The sequence below is a fragment of the Heloderma suspectum genome, chromosome 3, assembly GCF_057233095.1.
Source record: "Heloderma suspectum isolate Gila_16-S chromosome 3, 16-S_ref, whole genome shotgun sequence".
Lineage (NCBI taxonomy): Eukaryota > Metazoa > Chordata > Lepidosauria > Squamata > Helodermatidae > Heloderma > Heloderma suspectum.
In genome coordinates, this window is record NC_139460.1 from 178,347,599 (window position 1) to 178,375,218 (window position 27,620).

General features: G+C 42.8%; 1 protein-coding gene across 4 annotated transcripts in view; it reads left to right on the forward strand.

Annotated features, from left to right (window-relative positions):
* ASPNAT (aspartate N-acetyltransferase) overlaps nt 1-15,837 on the forward strand; it is an 81,637-nt gene extending 65,800 nt beyond the window's left edge. Inside the window, exons 3-6 of one of the 4 annotated variants that reach the window (XR_014789289.1) lie at nt 288-474; nt 778-830; nt 1,254-1,422; nt 1,654-1,957. Coding sequence is in view for 3 of the 4 variants with exons in the window: in XM_084845043.1 (XP_084701169.1) it covers nt 13,054-13,421 (368 nt within the window). In the remaining variant the exon portion in view is untranslated. Of the gene's footprint in view, nt 1-287; nt 475-777; nt 831-1,253; nt 1,423-1,653; nt 3,163-13,053 lie in introns of those variants that run through there. The other 3 variants (XM_084845044.1, XM_084845046.1, XM_084845043.1) reach the window with 3 other exon arrangements.
* Nucleotides 15,838-27,620: the final 11,783 nt, after the last annotated feature.

The window sequence follows — 27,620 nt, forward strand, 5'->3', positions numbered from 1 at the left end:
AAGGGCATTTGGATCATTTTCAGGTGGTGTCATCAAGCAGTGTGGAGGCTTGGGGCATGCAAGAAATCAGTTGCAGGGAAGGGATTTGTCCATTCTGGCTAGAGCTGTATGAAACCACTCAGTTCTCAGTATCCACCCACATTTTGGAATCCTAATTGTTCCATCGTTGGGTATGAATGGTATTTCACACATAAGTAACATGTCTCAATAGCGTACATATTGTTTCCTGGACATTGTACATTAATTGCATCAGACTGGTTGCGTAGAGAGGCTTTCTTTGTTTGCAGAAGTCATTAGCACTGATGGAGGAAAATGTAACAGCGGCAACAGCTCTGGTGGTACCTCCCCACATACACACACCATGGACCTTTCACTAGCCATGACATGGACCCTACAGCCATGTGGGGTGACCAGGATGATGGCAAGTATGAAGCATTCTGCTCCATACTACAGGCAACCACTAGTTATCCTTTGGTAAGTATACTGGTTACTGTACTGCTGGTATGTTAATGGGGTAAGGGTGGGGAGCTTGAGAGTCAATATCTGTGATGTGAGGTTCTGTTGAATTGGAAGATGTAAGGGCAGCATATGTGGGTGTGGTTTTCAAGGGGTTAGGGTAGGTGTGTTTGAAGGAGTAAGACTGGAGGTGGCGCAAGACGCGTCTGGAGGAGGCGGGGTGATTTTATGCACCTGAAAGCATCCTGAATAAGAGGGGCCACAGGGTTGGTGTGTGCTTTTTGAAGTTGGTGTGGATGATTTTTTTTCTTGTCTTCTCAGGCAGAGAGAAAGAGTAACAACAGGCCCTCCAGATGCTAGAGACTAGGGCCGAGGTAGGTGTGTGTGGATGAACAGTGGTGTGTGGGTGGGAGGGAGGGAGGGAGGGGTGTCATGCAATGTGCTGTGTGCTGGTGTGACTTAGCAGTTCTTTGTGGTGTCCATTTGGATTTTCAGCAGCAAGCATTTGAGAATGTAAAGCCAGGGGCAACATCAGTGCCTAGTACTGCTTTCCTCCATTTTTGGTGTGGAGGAAAGGAGTACTAGTACTTTCCTCCATTTCCCTCCTTTCTTCACACTTGTACTGTTCTGTGAGATCTGGATGACCAGGTCTTGGACACAGAAGTGTTAGTGTGGATAACCTCCTCCTAACTTCTGGCAGCATCCAGCATTCAATGTTGTCCAGTGACAGGGCTGCATAGGCTGTTAGAATAAACCACCTTCAGGGCAGGCAGATTGTTTCCAAACCTCCTCTGCAGGAGCAGTCAGAAGGGCAGCAGAACCAGCACCCATGCCAGTACCAGAAGGGTTGCTCCAAGCCAACAGAAGCAATGTGAACTCCACTTTATTGACAACAATGTTCTTCTGCTCTTCTGCAGCTGCAACCACAACATCAGTCCCTCAAAGTGGGAGTCTCAGGCACAAAAGGTAGCAAAGTTTACTACTGTTGAATAATACAACGCTGAGTACAATATTGACTCAGACCAGCTCAGTACAGCTTCGTGGTGACTGGGATGGCTCTGAAAATAGTTTCCGTCAATGCCAGCCGAGTAGTTGAAAGAGAAAAGAAAAGCATTTGGGCTGGGAATGCTGACAGGCGTGCATTTTGGTATGGCAGAAACCGTAACGATGTGAGTTGTGTTTTGTTCATTCCCACAGAACCAACAGCCTTGAGGGAGGAGACAAGGCTCCACTCCAAACGCCTGCTGGGCCAAGCACACCTGCAGATCTTAGCTTGCTGGCAGGAAATCTGCAGGAATCTCCAGGGCACCTCAGAGAAGACATGCCTTGTTCCCTCAAAGAATGGGCTTTTACAATACAAAGGCAGCACATAATTGCACAATATGCATTCCTGGATACTTTTTCAAATTATCTATTTTTCTACATTTCCCCACGTTATTCTAATTTGCTTCTCTTTTTGTATTAAAAATAAATAAATGGTGTTTGCATTTTTTCCTAACAGATGATGTGTGCATTTTTCCCCTTGCCACTTCTATGTCTCCAGTCTCCGGAAGTAGTGCAGTAACTCTCTTCCAACCACTGCTGGCTCCATCATTTCTCCCTGCATCTCAACTGATGGGATGTCAGCAACACGTGCAACAGATGTTTTGAAAATCCAGTCTTTGTGCATTCTGAAATGGGAAGAGGAACACTTGTGCTCCTTATGCTTATGCAATCAATATTATGTCCTTGGCAATGTGTTCCTGTGCTGCTGACTCCTCTGCCCATCCATTGGTTCTCCTGCTATTCACAACTGTTGATTTTCCCCTGAAGGCTTTCTTCTTCAGTCAATTCACCATAATGTCAGAGTCCATCTCTGTGTCCATGTTGAGAAGCAAGGGGAAATGTGTGCCTCTGGATGTGGTGTGGAAGATCTTCTGATTTAAAAAGCCCCTCCAGATTGAGAAGCTTTAAGGAGACCCAAATTGGATAGGAGCAGCAGTGCTGGGAGAGAACATTTACTACTACTACTTTCCTATTTTCCTAAGTAAAGTCCACCCCCACCCTCTGCCAACTGCTATTAGCCTAACTGGAAGAAAAGATTGGTATCAGTGTTGTGCCTGTCCCTCCCCCTCAACTGGAACTAATAGCAGCTGGAGGAGTTCAGTTTTGAAAATGGCATAGGAAAAGCGCTAAACACCCCACATGATTCATGCCAGAGCTGTGTGTGCATCTCTGCTGTAATGTTCTTTTGGCTGCCAGAGCTGGTCCAGAATATAGCAGTGATGTTAACAGGAACTCACTTCTCTGAGCACATTACTTCTGCACTAACTCACAGGTTTGTTTCTAGGCGCAATTCAAAGTGCTGCTCTTGGCCTATACAGCCCTAAACAGTCTGGATCAGGATTTATGAAGGACCTCCTTCTCCAATACGAAACTGCTTGCTTGCTGAGGTCTTCAGCAGAGAAAGTGCTGGGGGTGGAGGCGCTAGATCAGTAGTGACCAAGGGCGGGGCATTTTCTGTGGTGGTGCCCAGGTTGTGGAAATCCTCCCAGAAAGTTTGCATAGCACCTTCCCTTCTTTTATTTTGGCAGCAAATTAAAATTGTTTTAGTTGGTGGAGAAATACAAGTTTTAGGGGGGATACAACTTTGCTTCTGCTTTACTTTAGGTGTTTTATCAGATATTGTAGTTTTTATGTGATAGAAAAGTAGCCTATAAATTAATTAAATACAAAAATACATATTTGGATGTGTGCTGCTCTTAGAAATTATAGACTCTGCCTGTGCTCTGCTATTGGACCCCCTCCACACACAAAAGTTATTATTTTAACTCCAGGAGGGATTAATTTGTAGCAGATCTCGAGACAATCATAATCCTGAGTGCTCGAATTCAATCATAAGAACATGAATTCTGTGCTGGCTGAAGTTATCAATTAATCCCCATTTAAGGTGCAATCCTATGCACATTTAGACAGAATAAAAGTCCTCCAACTCCCAGCATTCCCCAGCCAGCATAGGATTGCACCCTTAAATGTGTTACGGTGTGGATGAGAACTTACCCATGTGGAATTGCGTGCACCTGATGATTTTGGCAAATCTGGAAGAATCTCTGTTGGATTTCTGGAAACTGATTAATGTATTTGGGAAAAACTAAATATAATGTCAACAGATTTACATCGGAATTGTTAGGGGGGGAAGTTTAACATACTGTTAAAAGACTTGCTGAGAAAACATTGAATGTATATTTTAAAATGCAGTCAGAAACATTTCTAGGATAAAAAATCAAATATGGGAGCTCTATTATTTGTCGGTTATGAACAAATACATTTCAGAGCTTCGCTGAAATTATGTGTTATGGACATTAGGCATGAACAAATTAGACATAATGAGATCTTGCATATGCACTAGGCTGAGCAGTCATCTCAGCTCTGGCAGAGATTCCAGGTGATAACATTATAGATGGATTACACCAAGGGTGGGGGATGCATGGCCTTCCAGATATCATTGGCTGGGCTGATGCAACTCCCATCAGTCCAAGCCAGCATACCCAATGGTGAAAGATGTTGGGAACTGTAGTCCAAAAACATCTGGAGGACCACACATCCCCCACCTCTGGATTAAACAGTGGAAATGGATTAATGGAAATGAAAAACATTTTTCCGATTTTTTTAGCTAAGTGATAAAACATCAAGGTAACTGATGTTTTATCAACATCATATAATCAACATTTATAAAAGGCGGAGAAATAGTTCACTATATGAAAAGCAAGTTCTTGGAAAAGCAGGATTTAAAAATCTGAATATGCAAGATCTATATGATTCTATTGGAAACCAAACCTCATTGAGTGACATATTTATAGGAGTGGGGTGCGGGGGAGAGAATTGGGACATTTAGAGGAACTGAACTACTGGATAGAACTGGGAATCAAATTATTTTCTTCCCACACTGTGTTACATTAACAGACCCTTACTTCAAAATGACCTTTCAGTGGTATTTTACATCCTAAAGACTTAGGAAATCATGCATACAGGTTTGGGTAATCTTTAGAAAATGATGGTCTGAAGGGATGGTGGGACCATCCTAAAATAAAACCATCTTGAAAAAGGTGCTACAATTTATGATGCAACTGGGTATTATCATCCACCAAAGCCACAGACTATCTTGTTGGGCTCTATTCAATAAGAAAATAGAATAATGATTCCCTCCACCCCCGTTTGATGGCAGCAAGACAGATATGTATGGTGAAACTTTGGGAGATAGTGAAGGACCTGAGCTGAAATTTTAGTTGAAAAATTTATTGAAGGTAGCACTAATATGAAAATAATACTTATTTGGTTAAGTTCAGAGAAGCAAAACAAAAAAGCCAGACATGTTTATTTTTCAAACTGACCATTTTGGTCTAACTTTTTGAAATATGCAAAACTGTAACCAAAGGTTGGATCTAGACTTAATCATACTTAGAGTGGACCCACTGAAATCAATGGGACCTAAGTGCTTCCAAGTGCTACCAGTGAAAAGGCATTGTGCACCTCTTCCATCTTTCAATGGATTTTCTATGGTAAGGGGGAGGGGAACCAGAAGAAGTGGTGGGAATCCAGGGGAGGGTTACAAGTGGAAGAAGATGAGATCTGGACCCCAGTAAAATTCCATGAATGAGCAGGATGATTACACAATGAAAGCCTTGTCTGCAAACACCCATAGTAATTTCTAACTTAAGTCCTATTGTTTTTAATGAATCTAACTATTACTAGGCTTTCTTCACACAGAGCTTTTATCCTGCAATTGAGATTGCTCCTTCACAGAAGTTTGCAGGCTCTTTACATGATGCTGTAATCATCCAAGGCGTCTCCTGCACTAAATGCCCTTTGTTCCGTTTTTAAATAGATCTTAGATCATGAGCTGTCAAATTACCCCATTGTGTTCCGCTTCAGTTTCCTCCATGAAAAGAGTTAAAGCGGCAAGAAGAGGAGCGAGATCAATGAAAGAGAATGGAAGACTCAGATACAGGGAGAAGGAGGGGGAAAGGGCAGGGGGAAAGGAAGCCGGTGAAAAAGGGAGTCGTCGTGATCCTGCATTTAAAACGGAAGCAGGAAGCCCCATTTTAAATGCAGGATTCTAGGCTGGTGTAGAAATGCCCCTAGCCCCTGTACTGATTCAGAATTGAAAATGAATCGTGTTTTAGCCTGAATATGAATTGTAGATCAGAGCAGCTTGATATATTACTAACGTAAACCTTGATTTTGATTTATTAATTTTCCTTTTGTAAGGTGACACATTTTCAATGTTTTAAAAATATTCATGCTGGCTGAGGTTATCAATGGCTCCTTCAGATCCAATCTAAATATGATGTTGAGCAGACAAGAAGAACCTACACTTCACAGTTTGCATGTGCCTGCTCTCTTGGGTAAACCAGGCTCTCAACTGCTATGTGTGCAAATGCTAACATGCCACATAGTGCTCACCTAAACGAGGGATCTCTAGCATGCTAACACTGCATTTCTTGCAGAGGTGATCCAATTGAAATGAGATACCAGATACATGTAATGCTACAAGGGTAAGTTCTTCTTAATTACCACACATTACATCACATTTATATTAGGCCTTAGTGGGAGCAGGGTGTCCTGTGTTCTTAGCCGTACAGCCATTTGGCTTCTACTTCTCAGTGCTTATTGCCCAACCAGTTTCTTCACCTTTGGGGGGGAAGATTTCCAAATGGTTCATTCTGCAGCTTTTAGTGCACCAGGATGCTGCTGGTTTCCTGGCCCTCTGCCATCCTGGTTTTCAACAGATACCTCACGATCTTGTTTTTGATAGCTCTTGCCTGGAAATTGATGGAGAAACCATGCTCCAAAATCCAATTAGATCTTTCTGTGATTTTTGCTATTTGCTGTGCAGGACCTGGTGATAATTTCTAGAACAGCTAACTTGTTTACCTCTGTCTTCAAGGCAAAGTAAAAGCAGATCTCTGTCTTGTAAAATATTTTTATTTTAATATTCACATTTAGGGTACGTTATCAAATACACCAGAACAAATATTTCTTTAAATGCCCAAATGTCCACAAAATATTTTGACAATCATCTGTTTAAACCATCAGCATACAGCAATAAAATGCCATCGCTCAACGTAACATGCCAACTTATGTGCTGTTCCTTCCCTCCTTTTCCTAAATCTTAGCAGATGGATTTGGTCACAAACAAACTCTCCAATCTTCATTGGAGGCATCATCTATAGATTTCTGTTTGCTGGCCTCTTTGATTAATTTTAACTGAGATTGTTTAAGTGTTGAGTCCAGATTTAGTCATACCTAGAGTAGACCCCTTGAAATCAATGGGACATGACAGGCTTAATTCCCATTGATTTCAGTGAGCCTACACTAAGTATGACTAAGGCCCCATCTACACCGGGCTTTTACTCTGGGGAGGGTGCAAGTCGAGGTCCCTCGTGAGAGATGACACAGTCACAACTTTGCAGCCATCTGTAGTTTTCGCCTGGAAAATGCGGAGTTCCAAGGAATCATTTTACTGCGATTTTGGGGGGTTGCTGGGGGTTCCCCCACAGTTGCAGGCCATCTGTTCCTTCCCCAAACCGACTTCACATTTTACATTGGGCATGTTGTAGGCATGCGAAGTGCCTGCGTCACTCCGTGCTGCCCCTTTACTCCCCACATCCCTTCACCGCTGCGCAGTTACAGAGGCACAGAGGGGTTTTCATCTATGTAATCACACTTTCACACAGTTTTGCAGCTTCATATCACTGCAATGGTTGAGGACTCAGTACCCAAGGGCCAGGGGGGACGTGTGTCTTAGGGAAGGAACAGCATTGCTCCAGCCACCATTTTGGAGCGATGGCTAGGCATATAGTCCTCACGCTTTTGAGTGCGAACCATCGCAATAGTCTCAGGCTGGGGAACTGACATACTGACGGAGCAGAAATGAAGGAGCACAAAAACACCCACTTGTTACCTAAAAAGAGATGGAAAGACACAGCTGAGCCCCTCAAATACAAAACAGCCACTGAACTGTCGCACCCCGACACTCACGGGACTGCACAGCTGCAGTCAGTGAAATGGCCCCCCAAAAGGGCACGGCGAGTCTGTTAGGGAGGTGCAGCAGTACATCGCGAGTGTATCGCAGGGCACGCTGACTCAAAGCCGAATCGCTGCGCAGTTGCAACAGGGTGGGGGGTCAAAGCGGTGCCAAAGCGATGTGGCCTAAGTCTGGATCTCGTTCTAGGTCTCTCAACTGATTGTAAATTTTTTCAAATAAAACCCTATAAGTCTTTCTGCAGAATGCTATCTCTGGAGAGAAAGCAATTCTGTCTCCATGCACACACACACTTGGCTGCTGTCTATGTTTTTTTCATCTTCTGTTGCTACATTTCCTCTTTTTTTGTAACCAAAGACGAACATTTCTCAAAAGCCATTGCAGTAACAGCCTGTAACACCAGTACATTTGCTTCAACCCAACTTGTGAGTCTGTTTGTATTTATAGCCTGCTCTGTCCCATGAGCTCAAGGTGGCTTACAGCACTTTCACCAATGTTTGTCGCTGCCCCCACAGAGGAATGGCCTACTCCCAACCAGTAAAGCAGCCACATGGGGAGAAGGAAGCAGTGATAGTTTGTCTTATTCGCTTCTTTCCCTTTTCTGCTCATAGGGCCGTTTATTTTACATGCTTGTTCTTCAGGGAGAGAGGCCCAGTCACAGCTGGTGAAGCAGCAGGAGGTGCTGTCGATGTCAGGGAAATGCAGAAGAGAATCCCCCACGTCATTTTAGCAGTCAGGTGGAAGAGATGAAGCTGCTTGAGAGAATGGGTGCCAGGGATTAAGAATAATTATACTGGAAGCAAAAGGGAGAAAAATACAATAGAAGGGTTAATTACTAGTTTGATATGGAAGCTCTGTCATGAGTAGGGAAGATTTGAAAGGGCCTTCTATTTTTTAATAGTTTTGGCTTTCAGGAATCACATACAGAAATAAAAGCATGAGCTATACTTTCAATGGCTTGTGCAACAGCTTGTGCAAGCAGAATCAAAGTATTGGATTTGAGTCTGGCACTTGTGCAAGTATGAAAAGCAGGTTTCTGCAAGCAATAGAAGCTTTGCACCAGCAGCATGACAACACTGGATGCAACCCATAGAACTGTAAGACTGGACAGGACTTGTAAGGTCTATTCCTGCTCCCTGCCCAAGACAGTATCCTCAGCACAACATTCCTAACAGATTAGACTGGGGATGTCCTGACATTCTTTTCATTATTCTTCTTTATTATTGTTGTCACCTTTATTTTGGTATATAAACAGACACACCAAAATATCAACAAACACAAATGTTTCAAAACAAGCCACATTTTCTCCTTCATTCACAGCCCACCCCCAAATCCCTTCTGCTTAACCTCCTTCCCTCCCCATTAGCCCACCCATCTTATCCCCTGCCAAGGAGAACACCACATTTAGTAAAATTTTGGGTAGCGTTAATTTTGGATAACAGAAATATACATATCAAATTAAAAGAAATAAAAGAAGGAAACAAAACAAAGAAAATCCCCAGACCTTTAATTCTACAAACATGGAAACAGTCATTGAGAGTTTCCTTAGCAAACTAAAGGACATGTCCAACTAAAATGAATTGTGAGGTCAAGCTCTTTATTCAGTAAATGCCCAGGAGACGCAACCTTGATTTTTCACTAAAAATGCTCAGTTCTACCACAATTTCATTTCTGCAAAGTCCCCTTCTTGAATATTTCTACCCCAGCAACTATTTCACTGCCTGGTGTGGAGGGCAGTGAGGGCAGGGTGGAAATAAGGCTTTCAGAGTAATCTTCCTGATGGTTGCCTGTCTAACCTCCCCCCACCTCATCTTTTTCTACCCAGGTGCTGCCCTTTTCCATCTGCTTCCCTTCCCATGTGCTTACACATTGTTTTCCATAACCCCTTCATCCAGCAAAACACATTCTCCAACATCACCATTGGCCCCTTCTTACCACCAGCCCTGTGCCAAAAGTCCCTCCCAGGCTCACCCACTGCTTAGCCACCAAAATCTTTCTACCTGCCAAAATGCCTACTCCAAAAGGCTAACCATGCCTACCATCAAAATCGCCTTCTGTATCACCCCCACTAACCTAAAACACATATTTATCTTTTGACCCTCATGGGTGAGGGAAGAAACGGGGGGGGGGGAGTGATTTGGAGTGCAGAATCTGTGGGCAGGGACAGAGTTAAGCTCTTTCTCCTCAGGGACAGCTCCAGGTCTGAGATGGCCCCGGGCAAAGTGCCCTCCAGTTTAGCTGGCCAGCAGCAGCAAGCGCTAGGGGCAGGCAGCAGCAGCATTCTGAGCAGTACTAGCAGCTGGTGGCGCTGCTCAGAGTGCAGGCCCAAGGGAAATGGGGGGGGGGGCATCAGCAATGGGCCCTGCTGGGGCTCTGGGGCCTGGCAGCTGCTCAGCCATGCTGGATGCTGACAACAGCCCCGTTTCCCCTGCTTCGCTGCTCAGTATCCCCGCACCCCCAAAGCTCCCTCCCTTCTCTTCCTTCCTTCCTTTGTTTAAAGTGTAAACTTTATGGCAATGATATGTTGAGGCAAACTGGCCATCTGCAAACTTGCTGTTTGAAATAGCAGGCTGTGATACTTACTTGCAAACAGAGCCACGTGGGGAGAGAGAGCAGCTGTCCAGGTGTCCTGAAATGTCCCATTGTAGTGCCTGCTTTGCAGTTCTCCCTCATGAAGAAGGACCCCAGGCTGCGATGAAAAGCAGTGGGCTGAAAGGCTTAATGTAGAGCAAGCACCCAAGCCTGCTGCTTCATTTGTCTAGCTGGACACTTGCACACAGGTAACTCCTGTGCTGCTCTTTGTGCATATTAAGTGCACACACCCAAACAACCTCACAGGAACTATGGCAATTTTAAAAAATAGAAGATGCTTTATTCCTATTTTATGTGCTGTAATGTTCATTGGAATGTGAGAGGAACTGATGCTGACACACACAGTGGTAATCACTGCAAGCCATGCTCGTTGCTCTATTAACAGAGCAATCTTATGGAGGTCAGATAGGTGGAGAGTCTTGCGATAGAGGAACCATCACTTCCTAAAACCTGCCTAGCTCACACTGGCCAGGGCAGAAGGTGTGTGTGTGGGGGGGTGTTTTCCCTATGCTCCCTTTTTTGTAACTTGGTCACCCTTTTGCCATTTTCCAGTAAATATCGTCCCATCCCCCTGTCCCCCACCCCCCGGTCAGGATTGTGTTGGAAGAACAAGAAGGCTTTGAATCCTGTGGATCCAAGGCCTCCCCCAATCCACCCCAACACTCCTGACATCCCTTTCACCCCCTGCCACCATCAGAGCAGCTATGGTGGAGTGAGAGCAGTGGATTTTCCACTGCCACAACCAGGAGGCCTCCAGTGATGGACCTCCCTCTCCACAGGCAGAGAGGAAGGCCTGCAACATCCACAGCCCCTCAGCTGTGGTTTGCTTCCTTAGGTTACTGACTTCCTGATTCCAAAATTGGTTGGACTGTGTGGAGTTTGGTGTGGCATTGTTGGGTGATTGGGTACTTCAGAGGGCCTGATATGGTCTAGGCCTTTATATCTGACACTTCTAAAATAAACCATATCCTGATGCTTGTAAGTAGAGGATGGGAAGGGGAGAGGCATTACTCTCTATAGGAGTGCATTCATTTATTTTACCCATGAATGTTATTACTAGTAATATTATCTTACAATTTAACACAGAAATTATATTAAAATGTACACACACACACACACACACACTTGGGCTCTGTAATGACGAGCATAGGTCCCACAATGTGGGTTACTGAAGAGCATGAAATCATGAGAAATGTAATACAATTAAGATCTCACTGTTTTCTGTGTAGTACGTACTTTAAAAAATAGATTTTAAGAAAAAAATAAAATAAAAACCAGGAAGCGATGTCAGATGGCCTCATCCTTTGGAATCACTCAGTGCTGTTAAGGCTGCATCTTACACACACTTACCAGGGAGTAAGCCCCATTGAACAGAATGAGGCTTCTGAATAAATTACATTCTAAGCAATCCTATGCATGTTTAGATGGGGAAAAGTCCTACAACTCCCAACAAATAGAACGAATACCAGACAACTTTATCACTCATTAGCTGAAGTCTTTGTGAACAAAGAATTAATACAGATGACCAGCTCAGCATGTGGTATTTATTAGCACTGCTGTACATGTAAACTGGTAATCTGTAAATTATCTCTTGGTAAGGTAATCATTTGTATTTTCTTGCTAAGTTGTGATGATCTCCCTCTGCTTCCCTGGATGTCTGGTCAGATGCAGAAGTGTAGTAAGATTTTTTTCACCACTTTGCAGAACAGTATAGGTAAATGACTTACCAAGTGATTATATGCACACTATGGTAAGTTGCCACTTGGTAAGTGACTGTCTGTATGGACAAAAACAAGCAAGCCAAAAGGGCAGTTGGATTTTGATACAAATTTTACAGTTTAAACTTTAAAACATACATACATACATACATATATACACACACACACACACACACACATACATACACACACACATACAGAGAGAGAGAGAGAGAGAGAGGAACTGGGACTAAGTAATGGAAGATAAGTCTGATACACACACACAAATAGTGATCTCAATTTTCAAAGTGCTGCCCTTATGTAGCCAAAGTGGCACCAGCCACGGGCAAGAGGGAGGTATTAGCAGACATGAGGGAAAGCTGAGGTCTGCAGAACTACAGAAATGTCTAGGGGAAAAAGATTCAGGGTGGGGGACAACCCCCCCAAACAACCCAGTGCTGACTGACTTTGGGACGGGGAGGGAGCATGGAAAACCAGGGAGAAGGGGGGTGGGATGGAGCGGCTGGAATCCCAAACATCACGGCATTTCATTGCAGGTCCCACTTGTAAGTGACTGTTACTCATAACAGCCTAATAGGACCCCCTGTTAAAAGGCCATAACCTTAGAATGACAGATAGTGAGGATAAGCTGGAAGGGAGGGCTGTTGCTTTCATGTTCTGCTTGCAAGCTTCACAAAGGCATCTGTCTAAGTCTTCTTGGAAACTGAATGCTGGCCTTGCTGGCCCAGATCCAGCCATTTTCTTCTTAAGTCCTTCTTAACCAAAGATGAGAAACAGTGAAACCCAAATACCCACTGGACATGCAAATATTTGAACCCCGCTGGTCTGACAGGTCCAGCTTCAGCATTGCTTTACAGGAGGAAAGCCTTCATGAGGCCTTACTGGGGGGGAAATGCTGAGGCTGCCTTGAAGTGGGCCGACTAAGCAACATCACTCTAAAGACATCCACAAGCTGCTCATTTTTAGGGGTGAGATTCATAAAACATCATTCAACTTCCTTGTTCTACAGGGACAGATTTTTAAGACTGTGTTCGTAACACTGGCTGTAAATTTACAGGAAATCTTGTAGGACAGTGACCTGTGACTAATGTTGGTCTCAAGAGGGAACTTGTTTGTTTAGATATCCCTGTGTTCCCACCTTGTCTTGGGCTTATAGTTTTAAGCCAGCACTTTTAAAAAATAAGTGAGATATTGACCCTAAATAAGTGCATTTGAAGATGAGTTTTATTTTTTTCAGATTCTCATGTTGCTTTGTACCTGCAGGTTCCTGCTTCTGGGTTGCAGTACTGAATGGCAATGTAGTGGGCATCGTAGCAGCAAGAGGCAATGAGGAAGACAACACAGTGGAGCTGCATCGCATGTCTGTTGACTCAAAATACCGTGGTAAAGGGATCGCCAAAGCTCTGGGTCGCAAGGTGCTGGAGTTTGCCATGGTCAATAACTATTCATCTGTTGTACTGGGAACCACAGCAGTGAAAGTGGCAGCCCACAAATTGTATGAGTCTTTAGGATTCAAGCATGTGGGTGTTGTTGAACACTACACTCTGCCTGGGATGACGCATTCTATTCTAGAGCGAATGTTTTTCCAGCTTCGCTATCACCGCTACTGCCTGCAGCTGCGTGAAGAATAAAAAAGCCCCCAATTAATTTTGTTCCTCCCCAAAATCTTCCTTGCGGGTTTTGTGGGAGTTTCTGTCATTGTTTATTTGCAGATTTCATTTTATTTTTGTGCTTCTTCATTTCATTTTGTTCATTTGCTTTGTACAGACTCCTTGTACTAATGAAGGGTCCTTCCTTTCTGACATGCTTGTAGAGTGATGGTGCTAATGCTGGAGGTACTGCTGGCTGTCCTTGAGGCATACATTTGTTAAGCGGCCAAGGAGGTCAGGATGGACACACACACACACACACACACACACCCTTCCTCTCCCCATCTTACCCAGGTTACCTACATAAGCACAGAAATGTTCAGTATGTAACAATACTGCTTGTCTGGTGTGTGTTGTAAATAGTATTCCCCCCTGAAATATAAAAAAAAAATGTAGTGAGACTTCATGATACAGCTAAGTGCAGATGTTTTACTTGAATGCATTTCTCAGTATTTCATGGACAAGTATGCATTCATGCTACCGTGACATGTATTATTGGTTAATAATACTGAAAGAAAATGTGAAAAAAACCTGCTTGCTATAATGCATGAAGAGGAAGTGTTTGCATGCATTCAAACACATGGCACTGCCAAGTAGGCTCTGATATTGCACTTTTTGATGTACCTCATTCTGCCAACGGCCTGAAAGAATCTTGGTGCATCCAATAACTATGACTTGTTCTTTTATCCTCATTTTCTTCCTAAGCCAGCAAATATGAACCCTGAGCCCAGTGTAACATATGTAAAGTACTGAAATATCATCTGCGCTGATGTATATATAACCTGCAGTCCTGTGCCAGACATCTCTATATGCAGTAGAATTCCTTTTGATTTAATGTTACCTTCATGTAAAATTTTGTTTATTCTTTTTTGCTTTCTTTATTCAAGCTCTAGCTTTTGCTGACTGGTTTCACAGAGGCAAAATGGAGGCTTCTGTTTCTATGGCAACACACCTGTATGCTAATATGTGCACCAAAACTAAATGCTTCAGAAAAGCAATATGCAAAAGACTGAAGTTGTGAGTTTGGCTGAAGGTGGCAAGGAAAGAAAAGATACTATTTTAATCAGTTGCTAGAGGAATAAATATAGAGAGCTTGCCATAAAAAGGAACTGCTGCTTCAATGATGTCAGATTTGTGAATTGTACACTACAATGCAAACAGCAATGCAACACAGATTTGGCGTGTGTCTGTACAGTACCTGCCACTAAAATAATCAAGGTTATAGCTTCTTCTGGCTTGAAATACCAATTCTATAACTGATTTCAAGAATAGCAACTTTGCATGAAGTATATCTTGAGGGAAAGCGAGAGTTTTTAAATGTGATATAGCAGAAATGCTAAGAACATTTCTGGTTGCACTTTGTATTGGATGGGTTGAAGGATTCAGCTTATTAAAGGGAAATCCCATTTAACATTTCCTCATTAAAAAAAGGAATGTGATATGATAGAAGTTAGGCAAGATGTTGGAGGGGTAACATTTCACAAATGAGGTGAGGGATGAACTCAAGTAAAAGAGGGCGTGACCTTTTCATCAGGTAGAAGCATCCATGTACAGTGCTCAAGAGCTTTGGTGGTGGCCAAACCAAATGCCTTGAATTGCAAGTTGGTGTTCCTAAAATTCAGCAGCTTGACAGCAAGAGTTGGAACTTTGTTCTTTGACATGGAGGCAGTCTTTGCTTCTGCAGAAATTCTTGTAGAAAATGATGCAAGGGTCAACATGAGGATTAACAGGGCGCTCAATATTCCTCATCTAACCCATGTTGGAGGAGGCTGCAACCCTATTCACTGTGCTTTCTGAGAGCCCAGCTTCTTCTTCATCCTAATCCAGGAGGGGGCGCCCTTTATGGAAGAGAAATTCCACTCATATCATAACCCTATTCCTAGTACAGAAAAAGAACCATTACAGTCTCCATGCAAATAATAAGATATCAACTAAGTAAGAATAGGTCACAAAAGTCCAAACGTTCTCTTTTTTAACTACTTAATGCCTTGTCAGTGCTGGTATTCTTCCTGCCTCAGACAGTGCCATGCCTAAAATGGCAGCATCAAACTGTGTCCCAGCAATAAAATAAATTGATCAGTAATATGATTGAATTTGATTTACAGAATGTACCTAGTGGAACTGAGTGTGTGTGGATGTGGAATGTATTTTTTAAAAATTTCTATGCTGTACATTTCTCCTGAAGCTAAAATGTGTATTGTGGGATGGTGTAGGATAGAGGTGTATAGTGTACAGAAATTGGTATAATATTTTCTAGCTGTTTTCAGTGATTTCATTGAACTGCATAACACAGAATAATATTATAAAGTATTAGGAAAAAAGTGAAAGAAAATAACTGCTTGTGCCTTTTAATTTTTTTTTCCTTTGTTGTCACTGCACTAAATGGTTTCTGGAGAATTAATAATACTATGTAGCCTAATTGATTGGGCAGTGAAGGAATGAAGGTAATACATAATCTAAAATGAATATTATTATTTTTTATTGAGGCACTTTAAGTATGTGGCTGGTTCTTATTCTTGTACCACTGTAGTTTTCCACTTTCATGGCTATGTGAAAAGCCCCACCACATGACATGTCCACCACAGAAACACATGATTTAAATATAACTGTATGATAACACTAGTAAGTTTGCCTAGGGAAGCAAGCTTTTGAAAATAATGCAGGTTTTGGAATATTGCTTATCCTGCTTCTGCTGAACATTAGAAAAAAAAACAATTCAGTCCAATGCAGGCAGGTAACATTTCCCTCTTGTTTATCTAGTTATATCTTCACTTCACTATCTTTAAACTGTTGTAGCTAAGAGCTGAGTCAAATATGCTGCTTTTGATGTAGCATGGCCCTCTCAAATCAAAAATACAGAATGGATGATGTAATCTTTCACATGTAGGGAGGTTTTTATGCGGAACTGTTTTCAGATAAGCAGTCTTCTATGAGTATTCTGAGCTGGTTTTGGCCCACAAGAGGGCTGCACCATGGGCTTCTTCACACGGAGTTTTTATCCTGCAGTTGAGATTGCTCCTTCACAGAAGTTTGCGGGCTCTTTACGCCGTGATCATCCAAGGCATCTCCTGCACTAAATGCCCTTTGTTCCATTTTTAAATAGATCGCAGGTAATGAGCTATCAAACTACCCCGTTGTGTACCACTTCAGTTTCCTCCATGAAAAGAGGAATAGCGGCAAGGAGAGGAGCGAGATCAATGAAAGATAATGGAAGACTCAGATACGGGGAGAAGGAGGGGGAAGGGGGTGGGGGGGAAGGAAGCGCATGAAAAAGGGGGTTGTGATCCTGCATTTAAAACGGAAGCGGAAAGCCCCATTTTAAATGCAGGATTTTAGGCTGGCGTAGAGATGCCCTATGTCAGAAAAAGCACATTTTCATTGTCCCTGGAAGTGGTTTTAAGTCTTTCAGAAAGTGGGGAGGAAGCAACACTCATGGTTTCTCTGTCTGTGTTTTCCATGTAATGTCTGAACTGGAGGCTGGCACTTGGGAAGGTGCGCAAGCCATACATGCATTGAGGCGCACATGTATCTCCTCACAAGGAAATGCAAAAGCCTCTGCTATGGATGTTACAAAGAAATTGTGGGACAAGGAAGCTTTGATTAGCAAATCAAAGAGACTAATGGGTCACATGAGATATTATACACAAAAGGGATACCATATAGAGTGTTTTTACACTAATGGTAATAGCCTAAAATCAAAGAGTGGTGAATTACGAGTGCCTGGAACTAAAACAGAATGTCAGAAAACAGTGGGCATATCAGAAACCTGGTTGAACAATGGGAAACAATGGAACACAGTTGTCTCAATATAAACCTGTAGAATGGACAGAGTAAGTCATATTGGAGGTGATATTATTTTAGGTGTGAAATAAGGAATAGGATGCAATACAGAAACAAAATTTTCCATAGTATAATTATGGGAAGAAGGTAACATGCCCAAAAAGCAGTGGGGAATTATACCATTTCAGACTTTATCATCACTGAGGGAACATTCACAGCTCCCCAATGAATGTATTGTTGAGATATGCATGTGTTTACATTTTTAGGTAGACACAAAGCATCTTGGTGTATATCTAAAAAAAAGGTTTATGTGTGAAGTGGCCCACACCAACACCAGCCTTGCCCCAAGCAACTAACTCTCCCACTCCCACTATGATGGCTACAGCCATTATCAAATGAAATCTTTACTCACAGTGCAGTTGTGTGCATATCGTACTATGTTCAATGGGTGTGCATAGTAAGTGTGCATAGGTTTACAGCCTTAATTTATATGGTTTCTTGCAAGAGAAGTAAATTTGACTGGCAACCAAGGTTAGAAGTTTTACAGATAGTGTGACTGGCTTTACAACATGCTCCTTTCTCCTGTAAGGGGTACATACACTGCTTCTCAAACACAGAAATGTTCTTATGACAGACTTCGCCACGCACATCTCTCTGCTACAGTGAGTATGTATGTCTCCCACATGTTCTGAGGCTGGTCTTCAGAGTATTTTATTTAGGCTGGCCTTTGGAACAAGCGCCCATGCTGACTCTAGAGCACCAAGTTAGGCATATGGGTGGCCTCCACGTGGATCCCATGTCCGACCCAATGAAGATAGTCCCCAGCAAGCATTCTCTTGATGCCAGGAATTTGATGAATGAAGAAAAAGTAATCTCCTTCGGATAGACAAATCTGTAGAGAGGTTTCCACAGGCCTTCACAATTCACTGTGATTAAGGCTTGTTGTCATGTCCACAAATACGACATAGGTTGTTCTTCTGATCTGGTTTTTTTTTTTTTATTGCATTACAAAAATCTTACCCACTGTGCCATGACCAGCACAGAGCCTCCATTCTGGATATGGAATTGACTGAATGGAACATGTAACTATTAAGGATGACCTGTGCATTTTTTTTTTCTGCTATAAGGTCCTGTGGGAGTGAACTGATGATTTCATTGACCATGATAGGTTGATAGTGAAGGGAGTAGAGAGGGTTGCCCAAACTCCCTGCAGTATAGACAGTGGGCAAACAATTACCTAGTGGTCTGCCACTACCCCTTAATGTCCCCCTCAGCCTGAACCAGGGGACTCTCAGACCTTACAAGACCCTCCTAGAGCTTCAGAAATAAGGGGCCAAGTCAGCACCCTCTATTTCAATCTCTAGGCCTAAATCTATACAGTAACAAAGCCAAGCAGAAAGGCTCTGAATTTAATACTGAGGTTTACCTGGAAGAAAGCACACACAGCTCTAAAGGTAGAGATTACGTTTATTTACATAGGGAAAGGGGTGAAAAGATATACAAATATCAGAGAAAATTTGAGAATACCAGAGAAACCTTTGGAACAATGCTGCAGGCAAAAATAACAAAGCAATACCTAAGCCAATCTTATGTGCTAACTTCGTACAGGTCTTCCAATAGGCCAGGGCCCAGTCTGGGATCGAAAAGCTCACAAACCTGAAAGCAAGTTAGCACATGAAGACTGAAGACAAAGGGCAGGAGCAGCCCCCCTTGCTTTATACTCGTTCCCACATCCTTGACAAATGTGAGGTGAGCCTCCTTAGCCAGTCCATAGCTGGCTGAATAATTTCTTCAGAGGTGAACCCCCCTTAGCCAATCACTGGCTGGCTGAATAACTTCCTCGGCTTTCAGGGTGTGTGTGTGAAAAGCTCTCACCACAGCCAGCTGAAATCATTCATTCTAATTTGGCAAGAGTTCCACTCTGGCCTTGAAGGGTCTGGAGACTAGAACAACATGTGATAATGCACACAGGTGGTTTACCAAGTGTGTGCCGGCCCCTCCTCACGAAATGGGGCTTCCTCACAGGCACCTAAATCTCAAAAGGAAAATGGAGTTCTCATTATTGACAATTCGGAAGGCTATCAAATTGTTCTGCCCATTGAGAAAGGCTATCCTTTTTGTCTATAAGCAGCAGATTACCATCTGCAATAAAGCTGGGGGTGAAGCACATGATTTGGACCATACAGAGTGGACAGATTTTCATAAAGGGTGTTCAGGTCATGCTTATCAGTTATGTAATCCAAATGTGTTCTGCTAACATCACTGGATTTTTCATCTGCTTTATACAGCTTTCCAGTATGTGGCCTGATGATTCTTCGCCCTCTTCATTTCCAACTTCTGGAATGTAGGACTAGGTTGACTTTCCTCCATTGGTCATTAAGCTGATCCAGAAGTTCCTACCCTTCAAAACCAAGAACCTTGTTTGTCATGTTGGATGTATTTGAGCTTCTGTCAAGTTTTGTTTTCTTAGACTTTTGCTAAAAAATGTCTCCAGGAACTGGCCCAACTGTGCTTTTTGCTGGAGTCTTTCAAAGCACCCATACACATCTTTTCTGATGGCTTTGGGTGCCCTACTTACACAAGTACTTAGTGCTTCTCACAAGCTGATGGTTTGACCAACATACTGCCAGAGATTGTGTGATGCACATGTCCTTTATATTTCTAGACAGTACAATTGCAGAATGTATTATATCTCACTCTATTGATGTAGGCTGCATCTATGTTTTTTTATTTGTTGGCCTGCTAGAAAATTGTGTTAAAGATAGTAAACTTAGCATAGTTGGAACAAAATAGCCATTGGAGTTTGAATTCGCAGTACTGTCTTAGACTAAAAGCATGCTCCACGTATCAGTCAGCATTGGATGACAAGCCAGGACTCAAGAGCGGTAATCTGGCAGGTCCCGGAAATCAGACTGCGGTTAGGATTGCTGTGGCAGTATGCCTAGAAAGGTCTGCCCTGTCCCCTTAGATGACATATTTGCTTAAGTCTGTGGAGAGTGAGCATCTCCCTAAGGCTGCTTCCATGTAGGGTCATGAATACTGGCTTTCAGCAGCATCCTGTTTCTGCTCTTCTTGCCACTTTAATCACCACAGGACATTATAAATGAAGTTGGTACATTGCTGGTACTCAACAAATGCTAAAGAGCCCCAGATGCCCATTGCTCTAACCTTATCAAATGGGGGAAGAATGGGTTACTCACACTTACCCAAAGTATGACCTTGGGACTTAGGGAGGGCAGGAAGTCTCCCTCTCCGAACTTGTGAGGTCCCATTAGGTCTGGCCATTGTACCCCCACCCCCACCCATACCTCTGGTAAATGTTTGTGCCTTAGAACAATAGTCAATGGAATTGACAAGAGGGGAGACAACCCTGGATTTAATCCTAAACTGCCTGATATGGCACAAGATGCAAGTATTGTCAGAACACTTAGAAACAGTATCCACAATGCTATCAAATTCAACTGACTAGAAATAGAACAGAATAGAAAACTGACCAGAAATTATGAACTGGTGGCCATAGCAGACATTAACAAACTTTTCTGACTTTTAATACTAGAATTAGGGGTCTTCCCGTTAATTTGATTTGTGGTAGGTTCAGGACAGCAAAAGGAAGTTTTCCTTCATGCAAAATATAACTGACATATGGAATTCAGAATCACAAAATGTGGTGATTGACAGTTGCTTAGATGGTTTTTAAAACATATTAGACCTGTGCTCCATAAATATATCCATCAATAGCTATTCTCTAAATGGCACGTAGCTCAATGAAGCCTTCACATTTAAGGCAGCATGTTTCTGCATAGCTGAATCTTTTTATGACTGAGAGCTAAAATTCAATTTCACCGTCTCTGTTAAGGCCCTCACAATCTCTCTAGCTTTTCATCCAAATACCCAACATATTCATTTTTATTTATTTACAGGCTTCATATACTGCTCTATATCCAGTAAAATTACCAAGTAGGGAACAATAAAAAGGAAGGAAAATAATCAAAATACAGAATTAAAATATTTAAAATCAAATTATACCAATAAAACTGTGCCTTGTCAGTAAGGGAAGCCTTGTTTAAATACAAATTTCTTCAGCAGGTGCCAGAAACAAAACCATATTGGTGCCTGACTGGTGTCAATAGGCAGAGAGTTTCATAGAGAGGGAGCCAATACACCAAGGGATCTGACTGGATTCCAAACAGACTACAGGTCAGTGTCAGGACAGCCTGGTAAGGGAGAAGGCGCTCTCTCAAATATCTTGGTCCCAAGTTGTCTAGGGCATTATACACCAGCAACAAACCTTAAACTTGGCCCAATAGCAAATAAGCAGCCAGTGCAGTTCCCCTCAGCACCCAACAAGCTGCTGCATTCTGCACTAGCTGCAGCTTCCAGGTCAGTCCCACACAGAGCATGTTGCAGTCATCCAGTCTTGAGATTACTAGTGCCTGTACCACTGTGTACTGGTCGAAGCTGGTAGAAGGCATTCTGAGTTGCTGTCACCACTTTGGCCTCCAGAAACAAAGATGGATCCTGGGGGGTGTTTCCTGCAGTGATTTACTTCAAGCTGGCTGTGTGTTGAGGTCGTTAGGGATACATGAAGTCATGGCCATCCAGCAGCCACCCCGGAGCTTATCAGGGAAAAACCGGATTTCCTGAGACTGCTTAAAGTCCAAATATTTGCCTCAAATCAGGTTCTCCCTGGTATAGTTGCTGTGTACCCCAACCCCCGCATTGACCTGGGGTATGCTAGCCCTGCCCTGGGGTGTGCCTTTCACCGTGACCCCAGTCAAGGGGTCTTTCTTGTTTGTTTCCCATCCCTGCACAAACCAATTAGTGTCTCCTCAGAAGTAACTCCCACTGGTAAATGAGGCTTGCCCTCTGAATGCTCGCATCAGTACTTAGAGAGATCCCCCTTATTTGAAATGGCACAGTTTAAAGCCCAATTCCCTAAGTGCGGTTAAGCGCGATCTCAAGGCTCCAATTCTCCACTGTTTGCTTTACTGCCTTAGGAAGTAACTAATTCACAGCTTCGTTACAGAGATGCTGCGCAGTATCAGTTTGGTAAGAAAGGGGGCTGGTTTCTCATCCCTGTGTTCTCCCCCCCCTTCCCTAGCACAAGCATATGTGTGTCTATTCAGAAGTAATGGCCATTGTGTTCAATGAGGCTTGGGGCTCGTTGGGAGGCTTGTCTTACAAATGCACACAAGGGGAAATAACTACTTCACACCTTCCTTACAGAGCCTGGAGGTGGGGGAAGCCTCTCTTATTGGCTGAGCTGCCCCTGCCACTCAGATGACATTCACTCCACCACCACCCCACCTGGAAGTAAGTTATGTGAAGCCACTTAGAATGGTGCAATGTACACCCCTGTGGAGCCCTGCCGGGACCAAAGCGGCTCCTTCAAAAATGCGGGTGAGCCACTCCTCCCTTCTCCTTCGGTTGTCATGGAAACAGGGCCCAGGACTACCCCCAGTATACAAACATGATCTTTGAGAGAGAGCGCAAACCCATCCAGAACAGGCAATAAGACTATCTTCCAGACTTGGGAATCACTCACGAACTGGGCTTTCATCTTGCCAGGATTCAGCCTCAATTTATTGGCCCTCATCCAGCCCATCAGTGAGTCTAGGCACTGAACCAGAACTTGCACCGCCTCACCTCATTCAGATGTCAAACATAACCTTTTCCTTTCACCTAAATGCAGGGCAGCTGAAGCACAGAGGGACGATCCTCTCCATGCTTCTCCTGCCCTACATTGGATAGGTGGTCGCCTCCGAGTTTAGAGGCGGCCGCCTATCCCAATAGGATTGTGCCCTAATTCGATTAATTTCAGTGCCAATTAACAATTAGCATACTGTGTTCTAAAGTCCATATTTTCTTTCAGGCTTGCAGGGGCTGCCTCGAGCAAATTCTGTCCTTCTCAGTTTACCAAGTTTCTCATTGGTAAAACTGGGATAATTATGCTAACTTAAACCCTTGAGTTCTCCCAGTGAGGGCCAATATACACATTACATGTGAGAACTGTGATAGGATTTTCTGACGTTTCTTTCTTTGAAAAGCAGCCACGAAGGGTCTGATTTGGATCAGGGCTATGACATGGAGTAGTTAGCCTTTTTCATGCCTGTATCAATTCTCCAATGCTACCCCCCCACACACTATTATCTGTAGAAACACACAGTCACAATATTTGCATGAACTCTGGTGTCTACACACCAGGAAGGGAAGAAACATGTCTTGCAGGGGAAAGGTTATGCCCTTGCTTTAAAAGAAGAAGAAAACTGAAATCTCAGGAAGCTGAAACCTCCACTTGATACAACATTCTGTACTTTTTCTCTGCTCCTACAGAGTCATGGCATATATACCAAATAAATATATAAGGAGATTTACTGCATTTCTTGTATTACTTTCCATTGTTTGACACTTTAATTCAACAATTAAACTGGAGTGTTAGCCACAGAAGAAATGTTAAAGTTTTCTATGAAGTATTAGTCCAGTTAAGTATATGTCTTAACACATTTCCAGGAGTGTTGGTCACTATTCCCACGCATGAATGTTGCCAACTGTGTCCTGTGAAACTGTGGGGTTCAACAGTGAGAAGATAAATGAAGGAGGCAAGTTGCAAGAAAGACAGCATGTTGTCTATTGCCAATCCTCCCCCCAGCTTGTATTCTCAGTTCATGCCAAATACTTTGCAGATGTACCTCACAAACTCGGAATATGCCCGACTGCCTACTTCGCAATAGGCATCACATAAACCCAGGGGTTTCACTGCAGTTGCATAGGACCTGTGTGGCAGATGGTTCAATGTAGAAAAGGTTAGCTGAGCTCACAGGACAGTTCCTTACACTATCTACATTTGTTCACATGGGATGGGGAAAAACAATATGGGGAAAAGTTATGTCAGTTCTGTGCTCAGCATAGTATTCCCTGTACTTTTTAGTAGGAAGAAGTTACGAGTTGTATGCACATGTTTAAGACTACATTAATTACCACTGCAAAGAAAACTCGGGTTTCCAAATACTGGGAGTAGAAGCCGGTGAGGTCAAGGGTTAAGGACAGCGTCCAAGTAATCAAATGGTTGGTCTTATGAAGAAGGCTCAATATTGCCAAGAGCTACTGTGTTACAAGACTTTATTTTCATACGTGATGCTCGAATTGGCTTTTGCAATTTGCACACCAGTAATTCAAATATAAAATCTACAATTGCTAAAAAGTACATTTGATTTTAAAATGCATCTCACTTGAAACATTCCAGAGGGGTTTGTTTCCTTAGTATTACTTGTAAAAACTTCCTTAGCATAGTGTATTGGAATTTAACTGGTTGCTATGGGGTGTTTGAAATGTTCTTATACAATGGAGACTCTCCTCGATAGAGTTGTAAGAACTTTAAGTTTGGAGATCATCCAGGCCTTTTCACCTGATTGTTAAGGACACTGGTAAGGTACAACAATGCCCCACCAGTCAGTCCGCCAACACCTTAATGTTAAGAGAGAAGATGGATTCCTTACTCCAGAATTACAAAGCAACTATGTCTCAACAATAAAATATCAACAGAATATATATTTTTCCTGTGGTAGCAAATAATAAAAATAATTTTCAGGAAAATATTTAGATACTGGGCATATGTCAAGTTGCTTTAGTATGCACCCGTAAAAGTTGAATATGCAAGTTCCTCATCCATATATACCACGGGTCCCCAATATGGCACCCATAGGTGCCATGGCACCCATGGGGACCTCCAGTGGTGCCCCAAATGCTCTCCCCTTCCCGCCCCCTTCCAAAAAATGGGTTTAAGAAAAACCTTGGAAAATGTTAGGGCACTCTTCTTTCCCTTTCTAGCCTTGCTGTTTCCCTCTCTCTCCCAGGAGCTAGCATTGCTATTTCTCTCCCCACCTCTTTATATGGATTATTATCATTTTCTTAAATGAATACCATTTAGATATTAGCATACTGAAGATATGTTCTTCCAGCCTATCTCATGAACCTTTTTGAGCTTTTCTACATGAGGCATTTATTGTGCCCTCATGATTCCTTACTCATGGTTGTTTACAGTTTTTTTAGATGACATTGTGATCCTCCAGTTTCGTTTGTTTTTTCAGAGCACTTTCCCAGGTTTTATTAGAATGGGGTATTATTTCTGAAAGCACTGTATCTACTTGTGTATTTGCACTATTCCGCTATTATAGCACAGCTCCACTCAGAGGTTATGTAGCGGAAAAGCAGGAAAGGAAAAGCTCTTTGTGTGGAGCTCAGATCTCAGTTCTGCAATGAAACCGAAAGTAGATACAGCAGTTAACAGCCTTGTGTAGAAAACCTCTATAAATCAATTTTGGGGGAGGGTGTTCCTATTTCATAGTCAGGGTTTTTACCCCTTGCATAAAATTATTCTTTTAATCTTTTATTTTTTGAGCTTCTGGTTATATTTTATCATACTTTCATATTTCAGTAAGAACTTCCAAAATGATAATTTGGTTGTCTCAGTCCTTGTTGATAAAACTGATTGACTAATGAATGGTTTATTGCGGTCACAGACGAATACACATTTTTATGCAAAATGCAGTTATAACTGATTAAGAGCAATTAGATAAAAACAATACATTTTCAAATGGGGCCAACTAATTTTTCCATAATTTGTACTGAAATAAGAAAAAAACTGGCAACCTTCTCAGTGATATAGGAGGAGTCATCCTTCAAACAAAACATCACCAGCTCTTCCAACAATCATCCCAGGAGAGTTCTTAATAAGGGGAGAATCACCGTCTATCTGCAGTCTCTATACAGATTATAGTACAGGAGTACATGATCAACAGACTCTATTGCACCCTTTCTGCACAGACACAGACGTTTGTTAATCAGGGTCTTACTGAATCACTCACTTAACAGTGCAGAGGGCAACATGTTGAAAAGAATGAGCATGAATGTTCTCCTGTATCTAGAAACATTCAGTGTATGCAGATACGAAACTCTCTAACAATTCCATATTTTAGAGAATTGCTTAGAGGTAATGGGGAACAGGATTTATCAGCTGCAGCTTTCAGACACTGTGTCCTATTTCAACACAGGCAAGGGCCTTGGGCAAGGCGCAGGTAGTCCCAGGGCAGCGACTGAACAGCAGCCCCTTCAGTCTGAAGTCATACACACACATTCCGAGGAGGTTTTGTAGGCACAGGCAGAGGTGAGGTCAAAGCAGTCCAAAGGTCAGTTCACCAGTGTCCATTTTATCAAGCATCAAGGCCAGTCAGGGGGGTGGCCAAAAGCATTGTCCAGATGGGTAGCTGAAGGTCTAGGAGTTTGTCTGATCTGGTATCTTGGAATGCCAAAGCTGAGGTTAAGGCGCTGTTGCTTGCAGCAGAGAGTTGGTGTCTGCAGGGTTGAATTTATAGCCGGTGGTTTAATCAGCACAGCTGGCTAATTAAGTCAGCGTGTTGCTTTTAAGGGAGGCCCCACGCTGTGACTTGCTTTTGTTCTTTTGCAGTTCGCATCTGTTTCTATGCCGTTCAGAGGGATGGATCAACTCAGGTTCTGCTTCCAGCATTTGGGGAAATTCAGGAACTGCTCGAGAGGGGCCAGGTTGCTCCTGCAATGTTTCCAGGGGAGGACTGTCAGCCAAGGCCTCCTGTTCCCTGCTTAGCTCTGGCTGGGGCCCATTTGCTGGCTCTCCCGCTCCTCTTCTTTTCAGATGAATCTTCCTCCAGGTAGGACACTGAAGATCTAAATCCTCTAATCTCTGCATGACAGAGATGTGTGCCTTCTTTAAGCCATAATTGCCCAAAATCTAAGGAGAAAGACCCAACCTAAAAATCCTCTTCTCCATCTCCCTCATCCACTGACTAACAAAGGAGTCAGAAAACAGTAGATGAATATAATTAGCAGGAGCTGCAGAAAAAAGCACATGTCAGTGTATTTATCTAAGCCTGGAATTCAACTGATAAGATACCCAATTCCAAATAAATAGCTGCATTCTTCACACAAGAGGTAAACCCAGAATCTTCCTAAGGAAGCTAGATTGAATTCTTTACACCTGACAGCTGAACCCAGAAATCCAAACTGGGATACTGAAGGTAAGTTGGGCCAAGGACTTAGCTTTATACATTTGGATAGCAGAAGGTATGAAGCAACTACCTTGCTTAAAGAAAAACCTTGAAATGGCCTGTCGGCTACAGTTTGCTGAATTAATTGCCTGCTCCCGTTGTTCAGACCAAGACCAAGTGCTCTGCATTTGTATACCAAAATATCTTGTATGAAGGACTTGCTCTGTACTGTTGCCAGTTAGGGTCCACTTACATCACTTTTGGTCTTTGGTAACACAAAGACCTTAGATTTATTGTAATTAATAACCAGACTGTTCTTGGAGCAATAAGCCCCCAAGGCAGCTAATAAACAATTTAAACATATTCTAGACAGTGAAAGCAA